The sequence below is a fragment of the Thunnus albacares genome, chromosome 7, assembly GCF_914725855.1.
Source record: "Thunnus albacares chromosome 7, fThuAlb1.1, whole genome shotgun sequence".
Classification (NCBI taxonomy): domain Eukaryota; kingdom Metazoa; phylum Chordata; class Actinopteri; order Scombriformes; family Scombridae; genus Thunnus; species Thunnus albacares.
Window position 1 is genome coordinate 27,863,567 of NC_058112.1, and position 27,936 is coordinate 27,891,502.

General features: G+C 41.5%; 1 protein-coding gene across 3 annotated transcripts in view; it reads left to right on the top strand.

The window, feature by feature from the left end:
- Positions 1-26,900, top strand: part of LOC122985814 (transcription factor SOX-6-like) — a 115,155-nt gene extending 88,255 nt beyond the window's left edge. For all 3 annotated transcript variants that reach the window (XM_044356755.1, XM_044356756.1, XM_044356754.1), the window contains 7 exons: positions 5,654-5,803; positions 7,655-7,832; positions 9,200-9,399; positions 17,033-17,141; positions 18,403-18,573; positions 20,895-21,108; positions 23,755-26,900. In XM_044356755.1, coding sequence (XP_044212690.1) covers positions 5,654-5,803; positions 7,655-7,832; positions 9,200-9,399; positions 17,033-17,141; positions 18,403-18,573; positions 20,895-21,108; positions 23,755-24,103 — 1,371 coding nt within the window. In that variant the 3' untranslated portion in view covers positions 24,104-26,900. The remainder of the gene's footprint in view (positions 1-5,653; positions 5,804-7,654; positions 7,833-9,199; positions 9,400-17,032; positions 17,142-18,402; positions 18,574-20,894; positions 21,109-23,754) is intronic.
- Positions 26,901-27,936: the final 1,036 nt, after the last annotated feature.

The following is a 27,936-nucleotide window of genomic DNA, read 5'->3' on the forward strand; positions in this document are numbered from 1 at the left end:
TTTTGGATGTTACAGGAATCCTTTTCTCCGTTTTTTCAATTTGTATTGTGGTTTTCGCTTATCGAGGCCCTCATTAGCGGCTATTGACTTAGCAAAGCGTCGTGCTGCGCTGTGAGGGGATCGGAGCCTCGGCGCAGCCTATCCTCCACTCCTGGCTTTGAAATGATCAAAAGAGCCGTACGGTGAGTGAGAGGTAAGAGGATGAATGATGTCGGAGATGCAAACTCATTCGCATTTAAACACAGCCTGAGACGAGGAGAATGAGAGGCAAGAGAGGAACCTGAATGAAAGAGGAAGCTTCTCATCACCGCGTCGGCTGAAATCGAGTAGGAGACTGGGGAAAAAGGAGGAAAGACAGAGAGCGTAGGGGAAATGTTTATGAGAGAAAAAAGGGTAATTATCTGAGGAATTTTTGTGAGATGGAGGCGCTGGCTTCCAGCACATGTTTGGACATTGTTTTGACAACAATACCTACGCCAAAAGCAATCATGATGAGATTTATGAGATGTACTTGTTTAGTTATGTATCTTTATTTAAAAAAAATTGCCAGTAGCACTTTTTGTACTATAGTGCAACAAATTAATCGTACAGATATATGTATATACAGGATGGACAGAATAAAAACACCTGCAAAGTGAATAAAAGTACTAATGTTGTTCATTCTCTCATTAATCAGGATCAATACATGACTTTAACCCCTGTATTCTGTTTGGACGTGTGTGTTGTACTATACAGGTTGCATCTTTTTGGTGTATCTTGCTGCTGTGCATGTGAGCAGCCCCAAGAAATTTATTAGTAACTGAGCCGTTTGCCTTTACTTTTCCCAAATTGAGGAAAAAACCTTTTTTTTCCAGCATTACAGCACATTGCTTTGAGTAATAACTATGACTCAAACGTACGATGTGACCCATCAATGATCGCTGAGTTGAGTCTGGTGCATCGTCTTGTGATCAATTAGGTTCTTGTATGATGAGGTAGCCTGCTTTTGCTACAGAATACTGCAGGAAACCCTGAACTAATGTGATTCAGGAATAATAGATTTACAACAAAACTGATGAGAAGAACAGAGGCGATTTATTTCTCTACATCCTGCACTATCTTAAGCCCTTTGGCCTGCATGTAGCCATTGTGGTTACGCTGTAGTGCCACAGCGGCTCTCTCTCTTTCTCAACTCTGGCTCTGCTTTCTTTATGGGCTCTGCCTTTGGGAGGTGAGGGACAACGACAGCAGTGAAAACCTGTTTTCACACAATGTTTGTGAGTGGATGTTTTTTATTCAGAGTCTTACTAACATACTTCTTTCCCCCCCAACTTTTCTTCATCATGCATGAAAACTGTCTGTTGCTTTGAACCTTTAACTCTCTGCTGTGTGCTGCTTGTCATGTTGGTGATGTTTGAACTGAGGCCAAATGCACTGTTGCATTATTTAAAAAATGTAGCGGACAGGCACTTACAGTAGGCCTATATACAATATGAAATGTGCATTATGGGGTGAGGTAAACGTGTAGTCTAATTTATGTTGCTAGTTGCATGCATTAATTGTCAAGTCATTAATCATCATCATTAATCAACCGAATGTGCTTTCCATTGCTGTTTATTTAGCAAATGACTGTGCCTTTTGGTGAGTCAGTCTGCCGGGATTTAAACAAGGCACTGCTGTAAAGGTGTTGGTAATGTCTCAACATGATTGTCCACACTGCAATTTTTAGTGTTTTTTAGTTATTAGTCTCAGTTACACTCTGCTTCACAATAGCCTTAACTCCAGTGTGTGAAACTGTGCATTAACCTATAAAAAAGCATTATAAATATGCAATTACACCGTGTTAGTTCTACTTTAGCAATCTCCCCTGCAGCATACTGTAGTCGAGTACACACCAGCTGGCATCATGCCGTAAAGGTCCCCGTTTAATGCCAGATCTGTGCTCAGTACAGGATGGACAGATGTTGTAGCCAGACTGCTCCAGATGTTTCGAAGTTCTGCCCTGTAGCACTCCTCAAGACAGCTGGCTGGCACTGATGGTCAAGCGGGAATTAACTAGCATGTAGAAAGAGTGTTTCTCAGGCAGTGAAAAGAAACGTGCACAAGCAACAAGAGGTTTAACATGTCCCAAAAATCATCATTGCTTCTCCTAATGAGGAGAGTAAAGGTTCAGAAAGTAACAGCAATAAAACTTAATTTCCTTTGTTTCATGTTTCAGTTAGTTAGAGAGAGCCAATCAAATCAAAAATGGGATAAGAGAGATATTTGGCAAAAAACTGCCCTATTGTACTGGACCCATCATCACCTGACTTAACAATTTTGATAGCACAAATGTCGTGCTATCGGCGTGGGAACTTGATCAGGCCAATTGTTTCCAGAACCTTGGAGTAGACCCCTTCACAAACAGTGGATTCCTGCTGAAGAAAGGCTCCCTTTGTGCACGGCTAATGCGAGGGAAATACAGTTGCTTAGCAGACATTCTTGTTGAAATCATAAGACATCTCTCGCTGTCTGTCTCTGTGTTCTGCCTATTTCTTTTTCTGTGTCCGAAGCATGCAGACGAAGGTGAAGAGCAAAGTTTTGTGCCCCAAAGTTTGGAACGTTTCCCGTTTGTTTATATATAGAAATTTGGCCGGAATTGTGTGTTCCTTTGTCATAAAATGAGGATAATAATTGAAAGGCAATCAGTTTTGTATTTTTTACTTCTAAACTAAGCATCTGTTCCATGAGAAAGAATTGGAAGGGAGATAATGGTTGTCTTTATGCAGCATGCCTCTCTGTGTATCTCTTTCACTGTCTTGGATACGGCTAACGCTCTCGGTGCAATATTTAGACTGCGTCCTCTGTGTGGGCCAGCTCAGTGGCAGTCAATCCATTTCACCCACCCTCCTCCTCCTCCTCCTCCCCCTTCAAACCTGCTGAAAAAGACAAAACCTCATTTGTTTTGTGTCCTCCTGAGATCGATAGCAGCTCGACACTAAGAGAGGCCAGCTAAAGGGATTCTCCACTCAGTCATAATGGGACAGGGCCACTCTGAGCACTGGAGGAGGCTGTTAGCTTGCTAGAATACACCGGTCCAGACGGCTCTGCCCACACCCAAACCACAACAACATCACCTTCTTTGCTTTCTTAAGGATTACGCCAAAGTAGGCCAAGGCTGTCACAAAACCTGCTGATGATCATGAGGGTCAAAAATGACAGACTAATCACTTGGATTTCAGTCAAATTAGCACTAACATTCAAAGGCCAGTCAGATAGTCTGGACAGATGAGGCGAGGTCTGAGGCTCTCTTTGTCAATTTGTAATTTAGGAGATTGCAGCATTGTCTTCCCTTGGGGGTTGACTGAACGGCGAGAGCTCTAGTTGGGGTTGTTTACGCTGCACATTGGCTTCCCCAGTCACCAATCAATCTCCGAGTGTCTTAAAGGAAAGGAGGAAAAAAATGGGTGAAAGCTCTCGTTCTCTGTTTTTTGTTAGTTCAACAGTTCTCTCTTCTTAGTGTTATTTGGAATTGCTGACGGAATCGCTGCTAACAGCACAATAGCCGTGGGTGTGCTTTCACATAATACTTGTGTGTGTGTGTGTGGGTGTGTGTGTGTGTGTGTGTTAGTGCAGGCGCGGGTGTGAGATCCTAACTGTGTGTTTTACCTCAAAGACTCGTGTGTCTGCCCTAGCCCCAGCTCCCTTTAGAGCTGTAAGAATATCAGGCATCACCAGAAGTAACTCTGCGGTCGGCTTGATTGACGCGAGAGGCCTCACCACCAGCCATTCAAGGCACATTCTTATGGGGATCTCATATCGCCAGGGGTTGGCCCGATCGCTCCTGGTGCCTTCCAAGGAAAATAAGCGGCGTGACATCAGGGCTTTGTTTCAACGGCGAGGCCCCTTCTGTTTGTGTTTAATATCGCTCCGAGAGAAGTGGAAAGAGGGCCAGCCAATTTCTCTGGCCCCGACCGCTGAGCCTGGCGCTTCGGAGGTGAAGCGACGGTGGTCTCGTGTGTCTGCAGCTCAGCTCCCTCTCTCCAGCCCTCTCTCTCTCTCTCTCTATATTGCGCTCTCTTTGCTTTTGGATCTCTGGTCCCGGGAGGCTTTGCAGTTTTGACTACAGGGAAATCAGATCTCACAACACTGGGGGGCGTTTAGGCTGAGGGGCAGAGAGTGAAAACAGAGAGAGAGAGAAAAAGAAATGGATAAGAGGATGGAGATGGGGGAGAAGATATGAAGAATGGTTTTGGAACGAGACTGAGAGACGAGAGGAAAAGGGAAAAAGTCGGAGGGAGATCAAAAGAGAGCAGGACAAAAGAAAGACAAACATAGAAGGAGCAGGAGAGTATAGATGAGGTGAGAGTAATGAAAAATGAGAGGAAAGCTTGAAAGCAGAGAAGAAAGAGAGAGAGGAGGGAGACTCAGTGAAGGCCAGCCACGTCTGGGTGGTTTTCCTGAGGACAGGCTCTTTGATACTCCAGCACTCACACTCCAATGCATTTAGACAGGGGTTGACAGTGGTTTCAGGCAGCGGTTTGTCTGGCCAGCTAGCTTTGATTCAGAAGACCCTGGACTGCGGACCGAGTATTTGACTCTTTGATTTTTGTTAAGTACCTTGGATGGAAAATCTGTACAGTTTTTTTTTGCTACATTTAATGTTTTCGTCCAACCCTGAAGGCTGATGGTTATAGTTTTCCGAGTCTTTTTTTAGTTTTCTATTGTTTTTACGCCATTTTCTAAGGTTTTTCAATTGACTCACTTGCCAAAGATATAATTGCAGTATGACTACACCTACTTAAACATCATTGTCCACTATCGTCTTTGTTTTGAATTTAGGTTAAAGAGGAAACATTTGTCTGAATATTTGATGCAAAGACTCACCACTTGTGACAAGAATAGTTTTAAGTGTTTTTGAGACCCTTAAAGTTATGTTTATAATACTGATTTGGTTTGATTTGAACTATTACCATTTAAAATTACAGCTCTGCTGTGAAAGCCAAGAGTTTAAAAAGGTTAAATAATCAGGATAACAATAAGACTATGTGGTTTGTTTCCAGTGTGGTTCACATTGTTTTTCAAAAAATAAGGGAAACCAGCCTTTTATTGTTTGTAATACTGAGCTGGGCATTGTCTAAAAAAGCTTATTTCATTACTTACAGAACCAAATCATAAGTATTCAGAAAGATAGTTAACATGAAACTTCAAGCAAAGCATTCAAAGGTTGCTTTAGCTATTGTCTGGATTTATTTCTGGATGTAAATTGATATACAAGCTGCTCCCAGCATCTGTTGAAAGAATAACTGTCAGAGATGGATTGTAGATAATTTAAAGTAAAAATGTTTTGCTGGCCTCCCTGATATATATTCACCCCCTCAAACAAATCTTCCATTTGTGTGGGACACTTCTGTCAACTTCAAGATCTAGGTGTGTGTACATGCACATCTGTTTCCTTAAGAGGTCTGTGTGTGTTTGGCTCAGACACACACCCATCAAACCTCAGAGGACGCAAGCAGTACCAGGGAGGGGTACAGCAGAAAAACACAACAGGATCAAGGGTGTGTGGGGGGGAGGGAGTAGGGGGGGGAACAGGAGAAAGAGGAGAGAGAATGAAAGAAGAAAACCACTGACTAGCTGCTGGCGAGCGATGTTAATAGCCTGTCGGTTTTGCTGGTTTCTTCTCTTTTTGCAGCAGCTGTATGCCGCCCAGCTGGCAAGCATGCAGATCTCACCAGGATCCAAGATGGCTCCTCTCCCGCAGGCTCCCAACTCCTCCGGTCCCCTTTCCCCCTCTGCCCTGAAGAGCGAGAAGAGAGCATCCAGTCCTGTCACTCAGATTAAGGTGAGTCCGTCGGTGCAAATGATTCTGGAAAACGGCACACGGGGCAATGCAGAGACAAATAGTCAGAAAAGATAAGCATGGAGAAAATTAGACTATATCCTATGATCTAGCAAATGGTAATTAGATAAATGTAAAAAGGATATGTAGGGGAAAGAAAGCAACATCAGTATGGTTTATTGTTTGTAATATTGCTAATATGTACGATAGGAAAACACACAAGAATAATAATGATGATAACTCTGCAAGTAAAAGTTAAACACTGGAAATTTGGAAGTTGTTGAAACTGGGATCTGCACATGGCCCTGTGCTCTTTTTTGTCAATTAGAAACAGCTTATTTAAAAGTCACACACGGATACACACGCACACACACAAACTGACACTGGCGCTGGCTGCTGTTTGGCATGAGCCCAGACCTCTTCACTGGAGAGAGCGTACGCCTCATCTTTACTCAACGACGAGGCAGTAATGGAAGCCATGTGTGTGTGTGGGGCACAGCTGCAACCGGCGTCACAATAGACCGGCGTCAGAGCTCACCGCACTCAAACAGTAGTGCTGTGCCCTCCAAACTCCCCACCCTCCGCTAACCCCGCAACCCTCCCTCCCTCCCTCCCTCCCCCACTCTGGCATGCCACCCGCAGCCTACCCCACCCCCCCTCCCACCCTCCCCTTCCCCCACCGAGCTCACCCTAAACTCCTTCCCTTCTCAACACTTCCCTCAGCTGAAGCTCGGCTCCAAATTAGATCCACGTTCATTAAGCGCTTGTTGCCAACACAAGAGCTGCATTCAGGCCGTGTTGACGTGTGGACCTTTTCTTCTTGTCACTACTTTTCCTTTTCCAGGGATTCTTTATGGGGATCAATGTGGTCATGAACCTTTGATTAGAAATAGAGGAATCACATGAACAAAGGTGCCATTGTTTAGATAAGAAGATGCACAGTGACTCCAGCTTTGTTTTTCTGCCAGGTTCACGGAGGTTAGCGATGGAATTCTTTTATTGAAGAGCAAAAACCTGACAAGGATGACTGATCAGAAATCAGCAGTTGCGGTCGGCTTGAATTCAGTCAATTATAGTGACCCATTTTCACTGCAGATGAAAAAAAAGTACATGTCTAGAAACATCCTTCTGCACAACCCATTTCTTTGCTGGTCTTGCTTATGCTCAATATGTTCCAAACACTTATAGTTTTTGGAAAATACGACTAAATACACAACGTTTATCTCACCCTATTGGAAAGTCCACAGCTCTGAAGCTCCTCTGCAAGTATCTTGTTGAGTCATAAATTGCCAAAATATTTGTTTTGAGAGTACTTCGCATATGAACAGACAGAGAGGTGGATTATGCTGTAAGATTGATTTGAGAAGTTTCTGTGGACGTTTTTTTTTTTTAAATGAAAACAGGTCACCATTGAAATTCATTGTAACTAACAGGCTTTATCTAACCAAAGGTGCTGTGCTCACTTACAGTGATGAGGAATGTCATTTAACAACCACTTTTCAAGCCTACAGGAGGAGGTGTTTGACACCTCTGGGTGGAGTATTGCTTTAAACCAGTAGTTCCCAGCCTGAGGGATCCTGAACCCCACCAGGGGTCACGACATGAATATATGAGATTGTAAAAAGATTACAGAGGAAAGAAGAAAACTAAAAAAAACAAAATCCTGCCCCACAAAATTAAGTGTATTTGTTGGACTGTCTCTAATATTTGCTTCTTTCTTGATATACAATGATATACTATATTGTATACTGAGGCCTTTAAAACAAGGGTTAGTGAATAGATTTTGCTTTGTATTAAGGGCTCATAAGCAAAAAACGTTTCCTTTAAACACTGTTGTGTCTGTTCTACCAACAGGAGGAAGGATCCACACAGCCATTAAACCTCTCAGCCAGACCCAAGACAGCTGAGCCTCTCCGCTCCCCGACGTCCCCGACACAGAGTCTGTTCTCCGGAAACAAGACCAGCCCTACTGGCATGGGCAAGGGCCGCATCCCCAGCCCGATCCCTACCATGGGCAGGAACACTTCTCTGGGTGGGTAATAAACACATACATACACTGTAACACCAGTGTTTCCTTTACCACTGGGCAGACAGAACGGGCCACCCTGCCTAGCAGCCTAAAAGAAGTAGATCAGCATTGGCTCTACTGACATGTTCAATAAGAATCACGTAGTCTAAATGCTGCTTCGCTATGCCAAGGAAAAAATTTTGGGGGGAAACACTGACGTACTCTACACATACATGCTCTCGCACACAAACAAACACTCATACACCACTGTATTGTTCACATCTGTACTGTACATCTACAGAGCATAAAGCTGTGCCTTCCCTTCAACTGGAAAAACAAAAACATCTCCCACCCAAACACCTCCCTCCTCCCCGCCACACACAGACAAATCAAGCAGCGTCAAATGCGCCTGATAGACTGCAGACACCTCAACCCCAAGAGGAGACCTGTGTGTGTGTATTTGTGTTTTACAGGAGGCCAAAGCCCTGTATTTAGCCCCAATGAAAACCCCGGCAGCGGAAGCAGTGAAACCCAGCACACGTTATTTGGTTTTTAAGAGCTTCCTCACATCATTGTCTGCCCGCGCTAGACCTTTTATGCCCCTACCTCTGCTATCTGTTATTAAGGCCAATCTAAACCCTCTCATTATATCCCCCCAGAAAACAATTTCACCAGCTCCTCTGGAGTGGCTTTGAGGACGTAACGCTTGTGTTCCCTGCAAAGTTATTTTTTGCCCATTTTAACGGCCACCCAAGCATACAGTGCTTCCTACTTGTCTGCTAATTAAACGAGGAGGGCGACGGAAACTTTGCATCCTTTTATTTTTTTTTTTTTCTTCTCTTATTCTTCAAATGTGCATCAGACGTGTGAAGCACAGAGCATAAACAAGGAGGAGGAGGTTCCGTCGTGTTTAGGCACAAGAGGATTGGAAAACAACTTAAGCAACATTTGGCCCCCATAAGACATGAGAAGAAATTCCCATTTTTCATACAGATGTTTCAATAGTATTTAATAGCCATTTGTATTATGAAGTTTTGGGTTTCAGCACTTGTCTTTTGTTTTCAAAACTTACTGTTTGTGAAGGAGCAGCATGAAATCACACACACTCACCACAATACACACAGGAAACAGGTTTCTTCAAGGGTTCTTTGGTTAGCGGTTGTAGCATCTGACTCAAAATCTTTTGGTTGGCTGAAATAGGCAAATAAAAAAATACTAGAAAAATAATGTCTATTTCAGATAAACTGTTTTGGACTGTCACACTCGGAGAATAACAGTACATGTTGAACTTTTTGTAAAACTGTTTGACTACGGTGGTATACAGAGCTTTTCTGAAACGTTGCTTTCCAGTCAAAGTGATTTTTCTTTCCTATCCCGTCCTCTTCCCACAGACATCCTCTCCAGCCTGAACTCCACAGCGCTGTTCGGGGACCAGGACGCGGTGATGAAGGCCATCCAAGAGGCCAGGAGCATGAGGGAGCAGATCCAGAGGGAGCAGCTCCACCAACAGCAGCAGCAGCAGCCGGGACACCATAGTCTGGAGGCCAAACTGTCCGCTCTAAGCAGCATGAGCCTCAACAACGGCAACAAGGTAAGAGAGACCGACAGATCACATGTGGTTATGCATATGAAGATACAAATAGAATCAAATGGTCTAAATGCAGTTTTCAAAGGCATTTTTCCTTCATGTGAAGAACAAGTTCTGATGGAAACAATCTGTACACCCACATAAACTCTCAACCACACAAACGCAAGGACAAAAATATTACAGTAAGTACATTTGACACACATCAACACACAGTGAGGGAATGTGACAAAGAACATTTACTTTACTTTGACTTAAGTGTAAAAAATAACTCAGTAACAGTAATTGACTTGCTCCGAGAGACTTGGAGTTATTCAACACATTTGGGTCTTCTTCAGGGTGTTTTACAGAATGGTTAAAAGCCTGCACTCACACACCACAAGTAGGCTGAGTCTTTATCAGTTATCCAATGAATAGACACATAGTTGACCTCTAAAAGCCTCTAAAAGATGTTGTACTGTACCTCAAACAGAGAAATGTCAAAAAGCACAGAAGAAATTGTTACAATAGTACAAACTATCACACAAACAGTCACAGAAATAAGGATTAAAAGCACAAAAAACTACAAAACTCTCTTTCAATAAAAAAATAACTGTTGAATGTTCTCTCAAGCTATTGAGATTATAAATCCAGAAAGCCTCTTTCCATTTCCTCAGGAAGTTAATATCACTCCCTCTTGAGCCCAAATGCATGACCTACAGACGGGTGACAAATTAAAGGAAAAACCAAAATAAAAGTTTCTTAGTAAGGTGTCAGGCCACCATGTGCCGCCAGAACGGCTTCAATGTGCCTTGGCATTGATTCTACAAGTCTCTGGAACTCTACTGGAGGGATGAACACCATTCTTCCAAAAGATATTCCCTTATTTGGTGTTTTGATGATGGTGGTGGAGAGTGCTGTCTAACATGTCAGTCCAAAATATCCAATAGGTGTTCAGTTGGGTTGAGATCTGGTGACTGTGAAAGACATATGATTCACATCATTTTCATACTCATCAGTGACCCCTCGTGCACTATGGATGGGGGCATTGCCATCCTGGAAGAGACCACTCCCATCAGGATAGAAGTGTTTCATCATAGGATAAAGGTGATGACTCAGAACAACTCTAAGGGGACAAACCATGCCAGCAAAATGTCCCACAAAGCATAACAGAGCCACCAGATGCCCTCATTGTAGGGGTCAAGCATTCAGACCTGTACCAGTTTGTCCTTTAATTTGTCACCAGTCTATATATGACAGCACACTCTACATATTTTTACTCAAGTGAACTTTTGAAGGACTTTTAGTCGTAATGGAGTACTTTCACCATATGGCAAGACTAGTTTTGTTTTAGTAAAAGATATTAAAACTTCTTCTACCGCTGCCAACAGAAATAGAGAACACAGGAGGGAAATGATGAGAATGAGAATTGCCATTCAAATCCATGTATACTATAATTCTCTCTTTCTCCTTCGTGCACACACACACACACTTACACACACACACACTTACACACATACACACCTCTGTAGATTTCCAAACTCCTTTCTTCTGTGTCACATTTTCTCCAGTATTTAATTGGCCGAGTGTTCAAGGTTTCTGCTCAGCTTGTGCATGAGTCTGACGAATATTCATGGATGATATTTGCTGTCGTTTGGCTGGGGCTTGCAGCTCTTGAGAACTTCTCTTTTCTCCTCTCATCTCCACGGCCACCCAGAAGCCAACAGCTTTGAAGAGGGAGCAGCTGGGCCAATGACAAGTGATGGTTTTGGCGTATGAGTGTGTGTTTGTGTGCCTGCCTTCACTGAGACTGAGTGGGTGTTTTTTTGGAGAAGAGATGGTGTTAACTTTAGTGTGTGTGTGTGTGTGTGTGTGTGTGTGCCCGTGTGTGTGTGTGTGTATAATGGAGTCCAGCTCTCCACTTGCCCTGAAGGGGGGATCCCGGCCTCAGGGTTTTAGCCCAATTAAAGGGCCTTTCTCTGGAAAGGGACGCTCCTCCCAACGCTCACCTCCATCACCCACTCACCTCTCCCCTATTGGGCTGAAGGAGACAGGGCTGTTGTACCAGGATCTCGTATCCAGAGGGAAATCCATATTCCAAAACATCTTCAATCAGTCTGATCAGCCAATCACAGATTCCAGGGATCAGACATTTGGTAAAATAGGGAACATGATTAGACGGACTCTCCTGCGCAATTGATCCCATGTTGTTTGCAAGGATGAGGAGGAGAGGAACTCATGAATATTTTAGGGGTGGAGACTTTGAACCCACCAACCCCAAGTAGGTCATGATTAGTGCACTCCAAGGATAGGCTGTTTTGAATTTTTTGGACTTGTTTGCTTTGCATCTTCGGGAGGAAAACATCCAAAAATCTGGCAAAATATATCTCTGCTGTACTTATCCTCAGTCCCAAGTTGATTTTTTTTATAAGTCATTATACTAGTAAACACCAAGAAACTCATAAATATGAATTATACAACAGCCTTTACTAATAAATTGTTTATTAAGATTTAATGTGAGTTGTCTACTGCAGGTCTGGCAAAAAAAAATTCCACCAATGTGCCTAAATAAGTTTGTGCTTAAAAGAGCTTTTTTCAAAAGTTAACTTTGAAATGATCGCAGATTAAGGTGAGTGTGTTGCAGGGAGAGCGGTACGTGCTTCGTGAGCTCTATATTTTCCTACTTTATAAGAACAAAACCAAAGCAATGCAGTAATTTGGTTTATAGCTCCATGCGTTCTAATAAAAATCTCATTTGGAAAGTCTCAAAGTAATTGTTTCCGGTTCAAGGACGACAGCAGGCCTTATGTTTGTTGTCAGTATGTTATTCGTTACCTAACAACAGCAGCTCAAAGACTCTTTCTCTTAGCTTTAAATACATATTTTTTTCTTTGGGATGGAGAAGTGTGTGTGTGTGTGTTTTTTTTTTTCTAAGGCACTCAAAGGCTTTGCTCTGTCTTAAACAATTCATGGATGGAACTTGCTGGATACTGTGAGTGTGACTCAACCGTTCCACCTCGGGAGGCAACGAGACCAGCTCTTTTTCTTTACCTTGGATTTGTGTGTTGTTTTCTGTTCATCGAATAAATTTGTTACTCAAATCCTCCCCTTTGAAACTTTGAAGCACTGCCCAAGGCTTTTTGTTTTATGACATTGTACTAACACAGTGTATTGGGCTCCTTTGGAGGGAATGAGACAACTGCTGTAAATGGTAACTCAGTGTAATGTTGAATGTTGAGCTATTTATTGCCTACACTGATTCGACTCAAAGGGAGACGTTGCTGTGACGTCTGAGCGTGTGTGTTTGTGTTTATGTTGCTTTCTCTTTGTGTATTTTCGTCCCAGAGCATTCATTTCAAGCATAGACGACATAGACATTTCCCGAAGAGCTGAAAGTGATCTCGGTCTCCTTTGTGTGTGTGTGTGTGTGTGTGTGTGTGTGTGTGTGTGTGTCCTGGCTCTCCACTGATCTTGGCCATGTTAATGTCATTATAGCTGGTGTACAGACGAGAGGCCTGGCCAGTTAGTGGCATTGTTGAGTATCACCTTACGCTTACGTTGCTTCCAGCTGGCCTGTGGCTGCCAAAGCTCACTGAAATAGCCACTGTGTATGACCGCGTGGGTGTGTGCATTCATGTATGTGTGTTTGAGCGTGTGCGTAAAAGACTGTGTGCACTTTTTTTTTTTTTTTTTTTTAAAAACAGTCTAAACAGTCACAAAACACTCCCTAAGCCCACTTAAAGGAAAACACGAAGTCTTTAAGAGATTGGCACATTACTTAGCTTACATGTTTTAGTTGAAATCCCCTAAATCAACCATGCCTCCCTGATAGATTGTTCACTCAGGGTCTATCATTTAAAGGAGAAATGAGAACATGTAGAGGCTTTAAATTTAAAGAGTATGCTATCTTACACAGTTGACATTTTTGCAGAGGAGATCGGTGAAGTTAACATCAAATATGATAGAAAAAAAAGAAAAAAAAACACACCGCATCGAGCCACGTGGGACTGCTTTTCCTGTTTCCATAAGTGGTGAACATGGTGGGTGATGGCAGACTGAGTGCAGGTAAATCTACAGGCCACATAAGAATGAACACAAACAGATTTTATTGCCAAGATCTGTTTTCTTACTTTGGATGATGCTCGTTATGCACACAATCCCTTAACAGCCTATTCTAAATTGCAAGCATTGAATTATGGGTTATTTTAGTGTTCGTGTTAGAATAATTTAACAGTGAAGTTGACTAAAACGAAGGATGTGCAAAAAACCTGCAGCCATCTCAAAAGTGGGCTTAAAGGTTGAACAGTTTGTATGAAGTCTCTAATTTTGTTTTTTAGACAACATTTATTTCAGTTCACAGATAATTAAGCAAATAAGTACCCCCAAAAAATAATAAAAGCAATTAATCCCATCAAAATTAAAATAGACAGCAAAACAACACAGAACTGCACTGACCAAAAAAGTGAAGGCTGAAGCCAGAGCTTATACGCCTACTCTTCTCACAATACAAATCTATTTGATGTAAAAAGTCAGAGTGAATAAAAGTTATATTGTCCTTACCTCACGTATACCAAAACACTCATACATGTTTATATTTGTTAATTAAATTGTTATTATATCTTCTAAAATGACAAGTTGTGCTACAGATTCTAGTTATTTTTTTGCTAAAGCATTTATTTAATTCATTCCTTTAACTCAACTACATCTCTTTTAGTCCACTCAGGTCATAATGGTTATCTTTCATCTGAACTTTTAAATACTTTCAGGAAGCGTTTATTTTTAACTTGTGTACATTTTTCAAATTTACCAGATCTCTAAATGGATAGAAAAATAGCTTTTATCTGCACCCTGTTACATAAAGTCGGTCAACATGCTTGCAGTCTTTGTTGGTGGAGCAGAATGTGTCTGGAAGGAGGAGAGGAGGGAGGAAATGGTTGTATAGAAGTTTATATTGGCTCCGTTGATGAGTTTGGTCTTTGTAGGACGCAAGCCTGTGAAACCGGCAGCTCAGACAGTTCCAAGTCTTGATTAAAGGTCGACATAATGTTGCAGCATTTGAAGCCTGAATGATATACATTATAATAATGTATACTACAAAGCTGAGTCTGGCACCTGCAAATAGACTGTTGAGTGTCTACTTCTTTGGGGTTGGAGCCTCAAGGGGTGGAGGGCTGGTGGTGGAGTGTTAAGGGCTATGAATAGGAGGAATGGTGAAAAGGAGAAGGAGGGGAGGAGAAAAAAAAACAGAACGGGGCTGAGTGACAGCTCTATCGGCACACAGCGAAGTCTGGAGAAGGAAAGAGAGAAAGAAAGATGAAGAAAATAGGAGGAGAGAGGGAACGCCGGGAGGGGGGCTGAGGAGGTTGCCAAACTTGATTGGTCCGGGAGGAGACAGTAAACGGTTGCGGGTCAGCTGGAGGCAGGCCGTGCTGGCGGTAGGCGAGTTGTAACTGTGGTAATGAGCTCAATACGGTGTGGATTGAAAAAAAAAAAAAAAAAAACAACAAAAAAACCCCAGCAATGTTTAGAGCGTTACCATAGCAACGCTGGAGAGACGCAAACGCCAAGAAGAGGAGAGACCAGGCGGAACAAAAAAAATCGGGTGTCTCTTAAATTTAGAAATATACATTCAGCAGCAATATTGGGCTCAAGACCCAGCGAAAGCAATAGTGTGTTAAAAAATACTGTACCAGTGCTGTGATTTGTATTTGTGCTTCTTTTTTGTACAGACTGAATGTTTTAAAGTTGAATATTGAGCTCCTCATTCCTACTGTCTTTGTAATTTAACTTGATATTTTTAATTAGTCTTCAGTCTCAATTTTTCTGCTTGCTTTAATTTATCTTTGCACCTGCACATGTCCTTCATCGTGTTTAATTAACTGAGTCTTTGGTTAGTCAGCTTGTCTGCTTCTGACAGCTTTTTTTTTTTTTTGTTGCTCCAATTCAGACCTGGGTTAAATAGTAATGGAATATCAAATGTGATGGGTGTGTTTTACTGTGTCAAAGCCATTCAGATGCTACAATGATGCCACTGACAAGTGTTTCCTCTTCACTGTAATTACCTGAGCATCAGGGCCTCAAACCTCCTAACTATTTTTAACCAGCTAGTCCCTCTGTAATGAAGAATTTAAGAATGCCATAGACACAAAAATGTTTAGATGTGAACAATAAAACATTGCACAAAATACAAATGAAGTTACATGAAAGAGAAAGTTAAAAAAAAAGAGAAGCTATAATACCGCTCCAAAAGGCAACAGTCCAGTATCAAACCAGCATGCGCACAAGCCAAACCTATTTCAATCTTGACTAAACAAAGCAATGCTCCTTATTGCATTTGCCACAAGAACTTTCAAGTAGACCAAAAGTAGACCAACCGCAGGGAATATTTGCAAATTTTAACCCAGGTCTGCTGTTAATCTGTACTTTGGATCAGTCTGCCTCTATTGATGCTGTCCTAGTCCATTTTCCAAAACCTTAGCTCTACTCTGCATTAGTTTTCCATCGGTCTCCGCCCTTCTACTAGAAACATTCGTACATCTCTTGACTACCGAGGAGGATTAAAAATGAAATCAGAACAACAAAAATGATTCTATGTCAGCTTTTAGCAACAAAGCGGCAACATTTGACTCTCAAGCATCACTATGAGCATTGACCGTTTACCGCAGGGTATTGTTTAGTTCTCAGTGGGTCCGAGGCCTTATTCTTGTTTCTGGACTAGTTTTCCATTCCACTCCTCTTCTTTCTTTTTTTCTATCCCTCTCTGTCTTTCCCTCTTTCTCTCTTTTCTTTAGTCCTTTGTTAGGCGGTTGCTTCCTGCGGTGAGCATGGCACTGCCCAGGCACATGTTCTGCGGTGGGCCTGATTACAGCCCTGCCGTAGTGCTGACATTGGCCCGCGCCGACTCCTCATCTACACACACACACACACACACACATATGCACACATACACGCTGGCCCCTAAGTTCCACCAACTCTGCCAGCGGCTACCGCGGCATGACTTCACCCGGCAACCATTTCTTGCGTCAAACAAAATGCCTCTGTCACCAGAAAAAGGAGGAGAGGGAAGGAGGGGTGGATAGGGGGGCAGAGGAGAAGAGAGGAGAGGAGAGGAGTAGTGTGGATATGCGGTAGCTGTACGGAGGGTTCGATGTTTTCCACTGCAGTTTGGGAGCGTGGTGGGGTAATTTTAGCTGGAAGGCCCCAAGGCAGGCTGCTTGTAGAAGTTATTTGTCTCAGAAGTGGAGTGGCAGGCAAGAAAGCAGAATCAGAAAGAGTGCATGATGGGCGGTTGGAGAAGACACTGGTGATTAGCATGGCCTTGAAGGGGTTATGACTTGTCTATTAGCTTATCACATAACCAACATCATGAATTATTCCCCTCAGTTACTGTAAAAAAAAAATAAAAAACAAAAGTAGTGAAGCTGCTCAGTGTTGCCCAATGTTGTGCTTGACTCTCCTCCATGCCAACTCAACCCAGCAATTTGTTTTATTGTCATTAGCATCAAACTCATACTTAGTGACCCAATTTAAAATATGCCAGGCATACACAGGAACTTGATCCAGACATTTGATAAGAAGATGTGAACAGGAATTGAGAATTTATTTATTCGACAGCTCGTTCCACGTTTTGCAGCCTTTCATACCTTGTCTTGTATTGCAGGAACGGCTGCACTACGAGACGCTGAGCCAGCACCTCGGGAAGCTCGGAGAGGATGCTGGGAAGATGGTCCATCGAGTAATTGACCTGACGAGACCAGAAGATCTGGATGGTAAGCTGCTGTGCTCTGCCTTTATCTCCTGCTTCCCTTCCTCCTCATTTACTGTCAGTTAGCTCTTGGGCCTGTTAGATTTAGAGAGTTTTACTTACTTTTCACAATCTTGCATTAATCATTTCGGTAGTTTATAGCCTAATCTTGATACTTCAGAAATGTATGTAGATTTACAACAACAGGATAAAAAACTGCTACTACTACAGGGATAATAAATGAGGGAGTTTCGGGAGTTTTGACAAGCAGAGACTCAGGTAGAAGCAGTCACATCCTGTTCAGACTAAATTGATACCAGTGACTCATAACTCCAGGGGCCCCTCATAGAAGAGGCACCACTTCTGGGGGCCTCATATATCAGAACTCCATGGTGAAGAAGAAGGAATCTTCCAGAAAGTTTGAACATGCAGGTATTCAGCAAATACAAATATTTATTGTGCTCCTCAGGAAGCTTTGGTGAAGGAGTACCTCAACAACTAAACAGTGTTCAACGTCAACATTTTATGCTCTTGAAACATTTTTTCACTGTTATAATTCCTGCAAGTACATGACAAGAGACTGAATTCTTCTCCCTTTTTCCACAATTAGTGTTTGTGACCCACAAGATCCCACCCAGTACAAGTATGCAAACAAAAGCTGGAGAAGACAGGCAGAAAGTTTCTTGTAGTGCATGGTCGATGAAGTATTGAAGTATATATTCCTAAGATTTTAATTAATAATAGTAGAAAATTGTTTCATGTGTTATACATTCATTCAGTATATTTCAAACACTTTGCACATATTGTTGCATAAAATAGTATAACCACAATCCTCTCTGAATGTACTTTAAGGACCGACTTGGTGTCTTTTTCCTCCCAACCCACCTGTTTCCCATAAAGCCCCACTGTTTACAGGCGATGAGGGGTTGAGGAGTGCTTATCACGGTTTAGTTTAGAATGAGAGGAGTAAACACGGGAGCATAGGCACTGAGATACTATCAGGCGGAAGCAAACTGACTACAGTGTGTACAGTTTGTGTGTGAGCATGTTGAGGGCATCCCAGCCAGACCCCCAACGGACTTCTGTTTTACTTTTGTTATACATCCTCTCCCGAAGGAGGCAAAAGGGGCCCAAGGGGGTAAAGAAACAAACAGGAAGAGCTCATCATTAGTGCTACTAAAACCCTGCATTCCAAGCGTGAAAGTTTGAAAGGTGTATGCATGAAAGTCGAACGAATCAGTGATGCACATATACAGTGGAGAATGTCATTTCTTTGTGTCGCATAGGCAACAATATCACCGAGGCACGAGTGTTCAGGGAGGCGCGGGGCAGAAACAACAACGAGCCCCACATCAAGAGGCCCATGAACGCCTTCATGGTGTGGGCCAAAGACGAGAGGAGGAAGATCTTGCAGACCTTCCCTGACATGCACAATTCCAACATAAGCAAGATCCTAGGTGAGATTTTTATAGATTTATCTTTGTTAGGAGCTTAACTTGAACTCCTACAAATTCCAGGCATGACTTTCTCCTGAATTTTTACCTTCTACTCTGAATTTGAATCCTCAACCTTACTGCTCTGCTTTGGAGAACTCTCATTATATTTAATCTCTGTGTGAAAATATTTACTTCATATGTAGTCAGAGTGAATTATTTTTTCTTTTTTTTTTGATAAAAAAAGTCTGTGTGTTTGTGTTGATCATTAAAAGATGGCAGAAAATTAGATTAGAATTTAAAAAATGCCAATGTGTAGTTTGACATTTTAGGAAATACGCTTATTTGCTCTCTTACTGATAGTTAAATGTGAAGAGCCACCTGCTTATCTTTATGGTACTGTAAATACTGTATGTAACTGAAGCCAACAGCTGATTAGCTTAGCTTAGCACAATGACTGGAAACAGGTAGTCTGTTTTTTGCCAGGCAACCAGCGGAGGCTCCAGCAAGTTATTGCTCCTGGCCAAGAAATTGTCAGGACCAAAACCCCCCATTAAACTGTGAACTATCATTTGTACATTTCATTTTTTGTACAGATATAACATGTTATTTAGTGAGCTTTTGTTAATGTTGGATAGAGCAAGGCTAGCTGTTTTTTCTCAGTTTCCAGTCTTTGTGCTAGGCCAAGCTAACTGACTGCTAGCTGTATATTTAACAGACACTAAATATGACAGAAGTACTGATCTTCATCTATCTTTCTACATTTTCTGTTTACTTTCTGGACATGTTTTCTGAGTTGTTCTGTTGCCATCAGTTTCTTTTTGTAGCTTGAACTCATCAACTTTGGATGCATTGGGACAAAATTTGAAAAGTTTTAATTGGTCTTTTTAAAGAAATGTGGGTATTTTTTTATGAAAAGTGGTAAAAAACCAAAAACAACGAGCCATATGACACAGTGCATATATATGACGGTGTCAAATGTGATATCTTTTTTCAGGTAAGCCTCTCCTTTCATTAGGTTACTCTGCCTCTATATGCTACAGTTCAAGGGGTTTCTTACCAACAGGCCACGGACTATAAGAAGGACTAGTGTGTTTTTCAACCTGGAACACTCCGCACACAGAGCTCCACTGTGTCAGCCTGACTAGTGTGATGGATGCATTCAGTTAAAAAGTAGCCGTGTTGATGCTAACCACCTCAACACAGATAGCCATTCACACGGCGCTGAGCTTAACGGTTGTTCGTGAAACGTTCTAAAGACTTCCACTGTCCGGCGCAGGGCTCCAGAGAGCTCTAGGGTTGGTGAATGTAAATGCTCCGCCGAAGCAACGTGAACAAATTGCTTTTTCTTGGTGGATCTGTGTTCCTGACTTGGAGCTTTGAACAGAGTCCAGTAAAGGGGGATTTTGTGTTCTGGCATTTGTAGGATGCATCTTTTTGCTTTCAAAATGAAAAACACAATTTAAATTGAAGTGAGATATTTAAACTCCCTAATCTAATGAATCATCATGGTAAAGTTATTGGTTTAAAAGTCATGAACAGTAAGATCCTGTGGGCAGGAAGCATTAAGAAAATTTATCAAGCCTCTGAGGCAAAAAAAAAAACAGAACTCAGAGTACACAATTGTGTATGTGTATATTACTGCATGTGTACAATGCGCGTCTCTCCAACATAATAACACAGCTGGACTTTTGGGAGTGGGTGGCAGGTTTAAAAAAGACTCCTCACTGTTTCCTGTGTCACAAAAGTACAAGACTGGTTTGTGATAAACCTTGATAAACAGAAGAGCGAGGCGGAGTGTATATAATCAGTTGTCAGAGTGCCTTGCAGATGTGCTGCATTCCTGTGATAATGGCCCTGTCCACTTGTTCAGAAGGTCCTCTTACCGGGGAAAATAAGAAGTACACAATATATCATTCTTACTAAACCAAGAGAGAGTATTATCCACTCCTGATTTTAAAGAGCCTTGTGATTAAAAATTTGATGGTGTCTGTTCACATGACAACATCCAACCTTAAGAAACTACCAGAAATGCTGAAGTCTTTTTTTATATATAGCAGGGCAGGCTCCGTGACTCTTTTTGTTTGACTGAAATAATGTGCAGATGGAGTGACAGTGTGTTAGCCTTACATCAAATTTACCACGAACTCAGTGCTCGACCAGTATTACTGAAACAGTTAAGAAAAACTTTCAATTTAGTCACTCCCTAAAATCTGTGACGTTGGTAGGTTTTTGGTTTTTCTTTTGATAAGTTTAAGATACATATAACGTGTTTCAGGAATAAGCTAAACATGTTTTTAGGACTAACATAAAGACAAAACTAAAATCTTAATCATCTGCTCCAGGCTCTCGTTGGAAAGCCATGACCAACCAGGAGAAACAGCCGTATTATGAGGAGCAGGCTCGCTTAAGCAAGATCCATTTGGAGAAGTATCCCAACTACAAGTACAAGCCGCGGCCCAAGAGAACCTGCATCATCGACGGCAAGAAGCTGCGCATCGGGGAGTACAAGCAGATGATGCGGTCACGACGTCAGGAGATGAGGCAGTTCTTCGTGGGGTGAGTGCTTGTGCCAGCAGAGACGTTGCACCTCGGTGTTACAGTTAGCTTTCTTTATCTGGTTATTTTTAAAGCTGTGCAAAGCTACTTTGCATGTCAGCAGCTTTAAATGGTAGTGAAAGGTAAATGTAATTTAAAAACAGATTGTCAGATAGAGATTCAGCCATTGCTTCTGGCCCCAACATTTACTCAATTCTGTTCTGCAGATATGTTTGTATTTTTGAAGTTTAAAGAAGAATTGCTGAACATAAGAGTTGCATGTGTAAATACCACATGAGTATATATTTTGTACATGATGCATTTGTAGCCATGAACTCTGGATTACACAAGGGCTAAAGATAGTTTGACAGACTGGCTGTTGTACCTGTGACCTGTGCAGTTATCTCTGTAATCAATGAGCCATACAACTATCTAACTTGGACAGATTGGGATCACTGATAAAATATATCATCATCAAATATATTTTGTTATTGTTTCATAACAGACTTATGGATATTTCACCAAGTTGTGCCGTTTTCTTTTGCTCTCAGTGTGAGGTCTTTTTTCTTTTATGTGTCTCAGTATGAATATAAAGGAAACATCCTTAACTACATCCATTTGTTAGAGGTTTGCGGAGGGACCATCAGGTTTTATGAACCTTTTATGCAGGGTTTCTTCTTGGAATCTCTTAAACTTGTATCTGCAAAACCCTTTAAACATTTGCTGAAAAGCATTATATTTTTGGTTGGACCGCAACAGCAGGGCCAGCCTTATAAACGTGAATATCTGTCACTGACTGACTGACTGACTTAGTGACTGAGTGATTGACTGAGTGGTGAAATTACACCACTGGTCAGCTGACGTATCCCAGAATGCATTTTGCACCAACCAGCAGTGATGGCAAATATTATGCTGTTGTCATTTTTGCTGTAAGACTTAATATATCACTTAAATAAGTTTTCAAAATTTTTCAGACAAGAAAGTAACCATTTACATTCCCAATATGTGGTCAGTTTATCCAAATACCGCCTATTTGGAAATTTGCTCCGATGTTTTTGGAGATGTGAGGAGCCGCCAGTTGAGACTGGCCAGTCATCTCAGCTGCTAGCAGCCCAACTCTTGAACGATTGGCCAGTCAACGTCTATTGTCATCCTGGGGAGAACATGATCCGATGAACTGATCCGTGCAGCTCTTTGATGATTTACAGCTGGCTCTAATGTACATATGATATAATTCCTTTTGGAAGATAAATGTTGGTCTCACAGATGAAATCTAACAATTGTAGCTGCCACATTAGTTTAAATGTAAAGTGAAGCAGAACAACAGCGCTGCCTCTGGGGCTCTTTATGTACAGATATCACCACATTTACATAAATATAAATGTATTAAAATGAACAGATTAGTCTATATTAAATTTCAAACTTGCCAAGTCCGAACTAGCAAGTACGCAAGTCTGAACTTGGTGTATTTGGTATTGAGAAAAGCCCTATCTCAAATTGGCTTCAGTCAAAGCCCACCGCACTTCCTGCGGGCTTGGTCGCCACATGTCCCCACTTCCTGTATCTGTCTTCAAATTAAAAGCCCTCTTGTGTTTCATACACAGTCCAGCCACATACTAGGTTTTGAGCTAGTCTTATTTAGAGTGAAGTCAGTGCAGCAAAAGGAAAAACAGTGGCATTGTCTTAATAGGAACCAGCCATGGATGTGTTTAAAGCCATCACAGTGGCCTGTGTTTCAGATGGATTTACCAGAGGCCACGGCTTTGAATAGGAGCGACTTTTAATAGCTTGTCATTTATTAAATTAGGACAATGCTGGGCGCTTGCGGGCAGTGAAATTGGACACAGACAGACATAGTGGAATATGAAATGTAAGCAGATGTTTGAGAGGGAATGAGAGCGGGGCAGACGTCACAGGCTGAATGCCACATTTACTGTGTGTGGTCAAGCAAATGCAGAAAGAAGCCTATGATTCCCCAGGCCTGGACTTTAAATCACAGCTAAGTCAAATAGCTACAGTACTAGGAGCCAGTCAATACAACCAGTTCCTGGCACATTCTGTATAACGAAACCAGTGTTGTTTTTAAAGTGTTTAATGTGAAAATGAGTCTGTCAGAGTGTACAGCGGTAATTGTTTCAGGAGACAGAGGAGAGAAAACTGTTAGGTGAGAAAAGTGACAGCAATTTTCCTGCTTTATATGGCTCATTTGAGGAGCCAGAGGGCCTGTTTGAGTGATCTACGTTTACCCTCATTCCATCTATATCTTAACAGGTTATTAGGTGATTCTGCTGTGAGCTGGCAGGGAAAGCTGTGTGTTAGGACATGCCCGACCAGATGAGAAGCGTTGCTTTTTAACTTAAGTGGTCTCAGAATTAATGTTTTGTTCAAAGCAGTTTGTTCAAAGGAGATTATAATGAATACGTATCTGATCAAACACCAATCTGTCCATCCAGAACAGTAACCAGTAGTTATGTTAATTGTTACTGCAACCAAATATTTCATCATTTAAAAAAAATAGTATTTTCATGCAGTCCATTGCTATTTTTATTTCTATATTCATTTCAATACTTTTAATAATCTTTTATTTATATTCATTCCATGTTATGTCACAGTGGTTTATTGTTTATAGATCCATTCAACTCCTTCCTTTCTTTCCTCGTTTCGTAGGCCTCAGCCGCCAATTCCTCTTGGCAACAGCGCAGGTGGTGTAGGAGTCTACCCGGGTGCCATAACCATGGCAACAACAGCCACACCGTCCCCACACCTGACCTCAGACTGCTCCAGCAACTCAGCCAGCCCTGAGCCAGCCATCCCCGTCATTCAGAGCACGTACGGGATGAAGTCTGAGCCTGGCGGCTGCGGAGGCAGCAATGGCGGTGGGGTCAGTGCCTTGGAACTGCCCAGCGACCCCACTAATGGAGACGACGACATGGACATGTACGAGGATTTTGAGGACGAGCCCAAGTCAGACTATAGCAGCGACCATGAGACACGGGAGGCCGTCAGTGCCAACTGAGTGTGCTCAGGGTGTCAGTTGTAAAAAATGAAAAATAAAAAAACCTCCCGTTATACTCAGAGACACTTTTTAAGAACACAGTTTATTACAGAGACCTTCAGGCATACTTTCTGGACATGTTGCGTCATGCATTGAGCATGCCCAGACAGGATTCAAACTCAGTGGACATGCTCAGAGAGAGGTTTTGAACTGTATGTTGACGGACGTCCATTTGAAGAAGAGGGCTGATGGGAAATTGTGACCCAAGAATGCAACCTGAACAGACATTTACAGAGGACATCCGGCCGACAATGAACTTCAGTTTCCGACACTTCGACAATCTTAACAGGAGCGAATAAGAGATAGACGAGAGAGAGAGAGAATGAGAGAATGGGACGAAGAACAAATGAGCGACGAACACATTGATGTGTGGTTTGTAAAGAGCATGCATGGATTTTGAAGCATCAGGAATTGGTCTTCAACAGCTATTTGGTCTTAAATGTTTAAGGAGTGATCTAGTTTTTATCATTATGTATTTACTTTTTGTGTTTTTTGTCTTTTTTTGTTTTTGTTCTATAGACTTTTTCTGACAGGTCACTGCCTGTACAAACTCTGGACTGTCAGAACTTGAAATTTGAGAAGTTTTAATATAAATCCTAGCTCTTGTAATCTTATAGTCTTACTTTCGTTTCTCACGAATACAGTGCATCTACATCTTTTTTTTCTGACAAACTGCTTACATTACATTACTGTTAGATTTTTTTTTTTTAAATATCCCAGCTCAGGTATGATGTGCCAGCTTGTGAATGTGTTTTTTTTTTTTTGTTTTGTTTGTTTTCATACAAAAAGAGTGGTAGGACTTTTCAGACTGTCAATGAAATAAAGGGAGGTATATCCCTTATATCACATTATTATTATTATTATTATTATTATTATTATTATTATTATTATTATTATTATTATTACTATCATTATTACAGATTTACTTCAAATGTGCCAAACCTACATTCACATTCACTTGGGATGTTGTAGTCTTAACTTCCAATGCTGCAAAAAAGTCTTATACAATCAGCTTTTTCTATCTGATGAGATGAGTTCCTACTCGCTAACTGCAGGCTTCCCACCTGGCCCAATCACAGGCAGAGCTCAGAGAGGATGTGTTTTCATTACACTAGCTCACTCACTCACTCACTCACTCACTCACTCACTCACACACACACACACACAGACACACACACAAACACACACACACTTTGTTTCACTCTCTGGCAGCCCCTCCGGTGTTGAGACGTAGTTACAATAGCAGCAACGAAGGTGTCTGCTCTTCAATTCCACTGCACTGGTGCTTTCATGAACCACATTGCCCATAGTTCCTTAAGGCCAAACACTCTGAAGTCTGCACATATTGTGCCGTAAGTGCGGTGCAGTATGATGTACCAAACTGCAACATTTAGCATTTAAGTTTAAAATAGACATTTTTCTGGCTTAATATCTCCTCAGACACTTTAAGAATTCATAAGTCTTAAAAGTGTATCTTATGCTCTGTTCATTTAACGTCATAGGAAAGGGGATGGAGAAACCCCGGGATGACCCTACTGTAGGATAAGAGTTTCTAATATTCTGGATCCCTTCACTGTATTTTGCATTGTGTTTTGAATTGGTACAAAAAATGTACAAATGTTACTATTTTTATTAGCTTGTTGATATTTTTAAATGTCTTCTCAGCATCACTTGGGAAAGAGACACCAAACTTGTGTTTCAAAAAGAATTTATATAGTTGCAAAAAAAACATGGGTTTAATAGGTCTGTTATTTCAAAAAGGGTACCTTTTTCTACGTTGCATGTATATTTTGAAGACGAGTAAATTATTAACAGAAGAATGGAGGGAGAAAAAAAAAAAAAAGGCGTATAATTCTTAATCAGTTTCTTAGTCAACCACCCCAGTCAGAGCACAGTTTTTCCACAGTCTGAAGCGAGATGTTCCTCTTTTGGTGCAGGCCGGTGGTCAGCATCACGCTGGGTGTACACGCTTTTTCCTCTGTTTCACTCAAATGTCACATTCTTTTTCTGAAGACACATTATATTTTTTTCTTTGTCTCTTTTCACCACACTCTCTGTTTTCCATTTTCAACACCTGTGACCTCAGGTGATATCTGGGTGCTCTGTTTCGCTGTTTCACATGTCTTTTTACTCCATAGTTCTTTTCATGAACATATCGGGCAGTTTGTACTTGGAAAAGCTTCACAAGCTGGGACTGAACATTGGTTTTTGCTTGCATCACAGTAAAAAAAAGAGCCACTGCTCGCCTCATGCATAGATATTTCTGTTAGTGTCATACACATCCTAAGCACTGGATATAAATTCTATGTTTTGTTTTTTTTTTTTTTTAGTATTGACTAATGTGAAGTTGTTGTTTGATTTTCAACATGATAAATTAGAACAGTCAAAAGTCACATGTTTGGACTCTGGAGGAAGCCTCGCACTTGCAAGGCACGAGTAAATTGCCATTTCTTTAGAAGCATTTCATTTATTTAAGCAAATTTTGTTGCCGCAGCTCTAGTGCCGCCTAAAGGGGTCACATCACCTCTGATCTCTTTAAAAAGGTAACCTCATGATCTTGTCAGTTGTGACCTGCAGAAGCAAAACACAAGTTTCCTGGTCACACACATTTTGTGATGAGTATTGTATTTGAAATTCAATTGTGCGTTTTAACATTTCATTGTATTTATTAGCCAGCTTTGGCTCTAAAAAGTGTCAGTACAACTTGGTGAGAAAGACAATCAAAAAAATAATAAATAAATAAAAAGTAAAGACTTGAGATTTTCCTTACAAATCTGTCACTTCATCATTGCTTTTCAAGTGAGTTTTTCTTGTGTAAAGATAAGACTTTGTGAAACTGATTTCCCCACTCAGACCTATTGTGTCCTGCATGTGAAAGCGTAGTGCACAAGTTACAGGTAGTACTGCATGAATTTTTATTTCCATTACTCTGAATAGTGCTCCTACTTTCCAGAGATCTAATAATTTCCAACACAAGGCTCTCTGTTTCCAAAGTTGAGCTATTCCACTTGGTCTTTATATTTTGGTGGCCCATTACAGTAAATGTGGCCTATTGTTCCATTGTGTATGTGTGTGTGTGTGTGTGCACATGTGTGTGTGTGTGTGTGTGTGTGTGTATGTGTGTGTGTGAGGTAACGCCACACATTCTGACTGTGCTGTGGTGTATACGCCACGGCGCCGGTGCTCACTGCAGCCAATCCCAGCATTTCAGAGAGGGAAACAGAGAACTCAGCCATATGCAGCCACATCATAAATCTAATTGTAATTCCCAAATCAACTGTAGCGTCACCCTGCGAGGGGCGCCGCAAAGTTTGTCACACACTCCTTTGTGTGTGCTTGTGTGTGTGCTGTGCTATTACTTTCAGTTGGGAGGGGAGTTTGAAATCATACTTGCGCTGTTGCCATGCTAATCTCGTTAAATAAGTCATCATAATTTACATTTCCTTTTTCCTTTCTGCAGGATGAACATTTAGCTGTTTGCAAGTTGACAGATTGTTTCTGTGTGTGCACGGCAGCACGAGTGTATGCAAAGCTTTCAGCACCTTAGCAAAGGATAGTGTAGTTCATTACAGTACACACATAGTTTCATAGCTAGATACATATACTCATATATACAAGCTGTATTTATCCCAGAAGGAAACTGACGTAATGCCCAGGTTTCCATTCGGTTTGTATGTTTTCTTGGTTGTTAAAGCTAGCTGAATGTGAAGAAATTAGTGCTGAATAAAATGACAAAAATCTAGTGGACTCAAGTCAAATTTGTCAATAATTCTTAGAATGTGTGGCGTATAAGA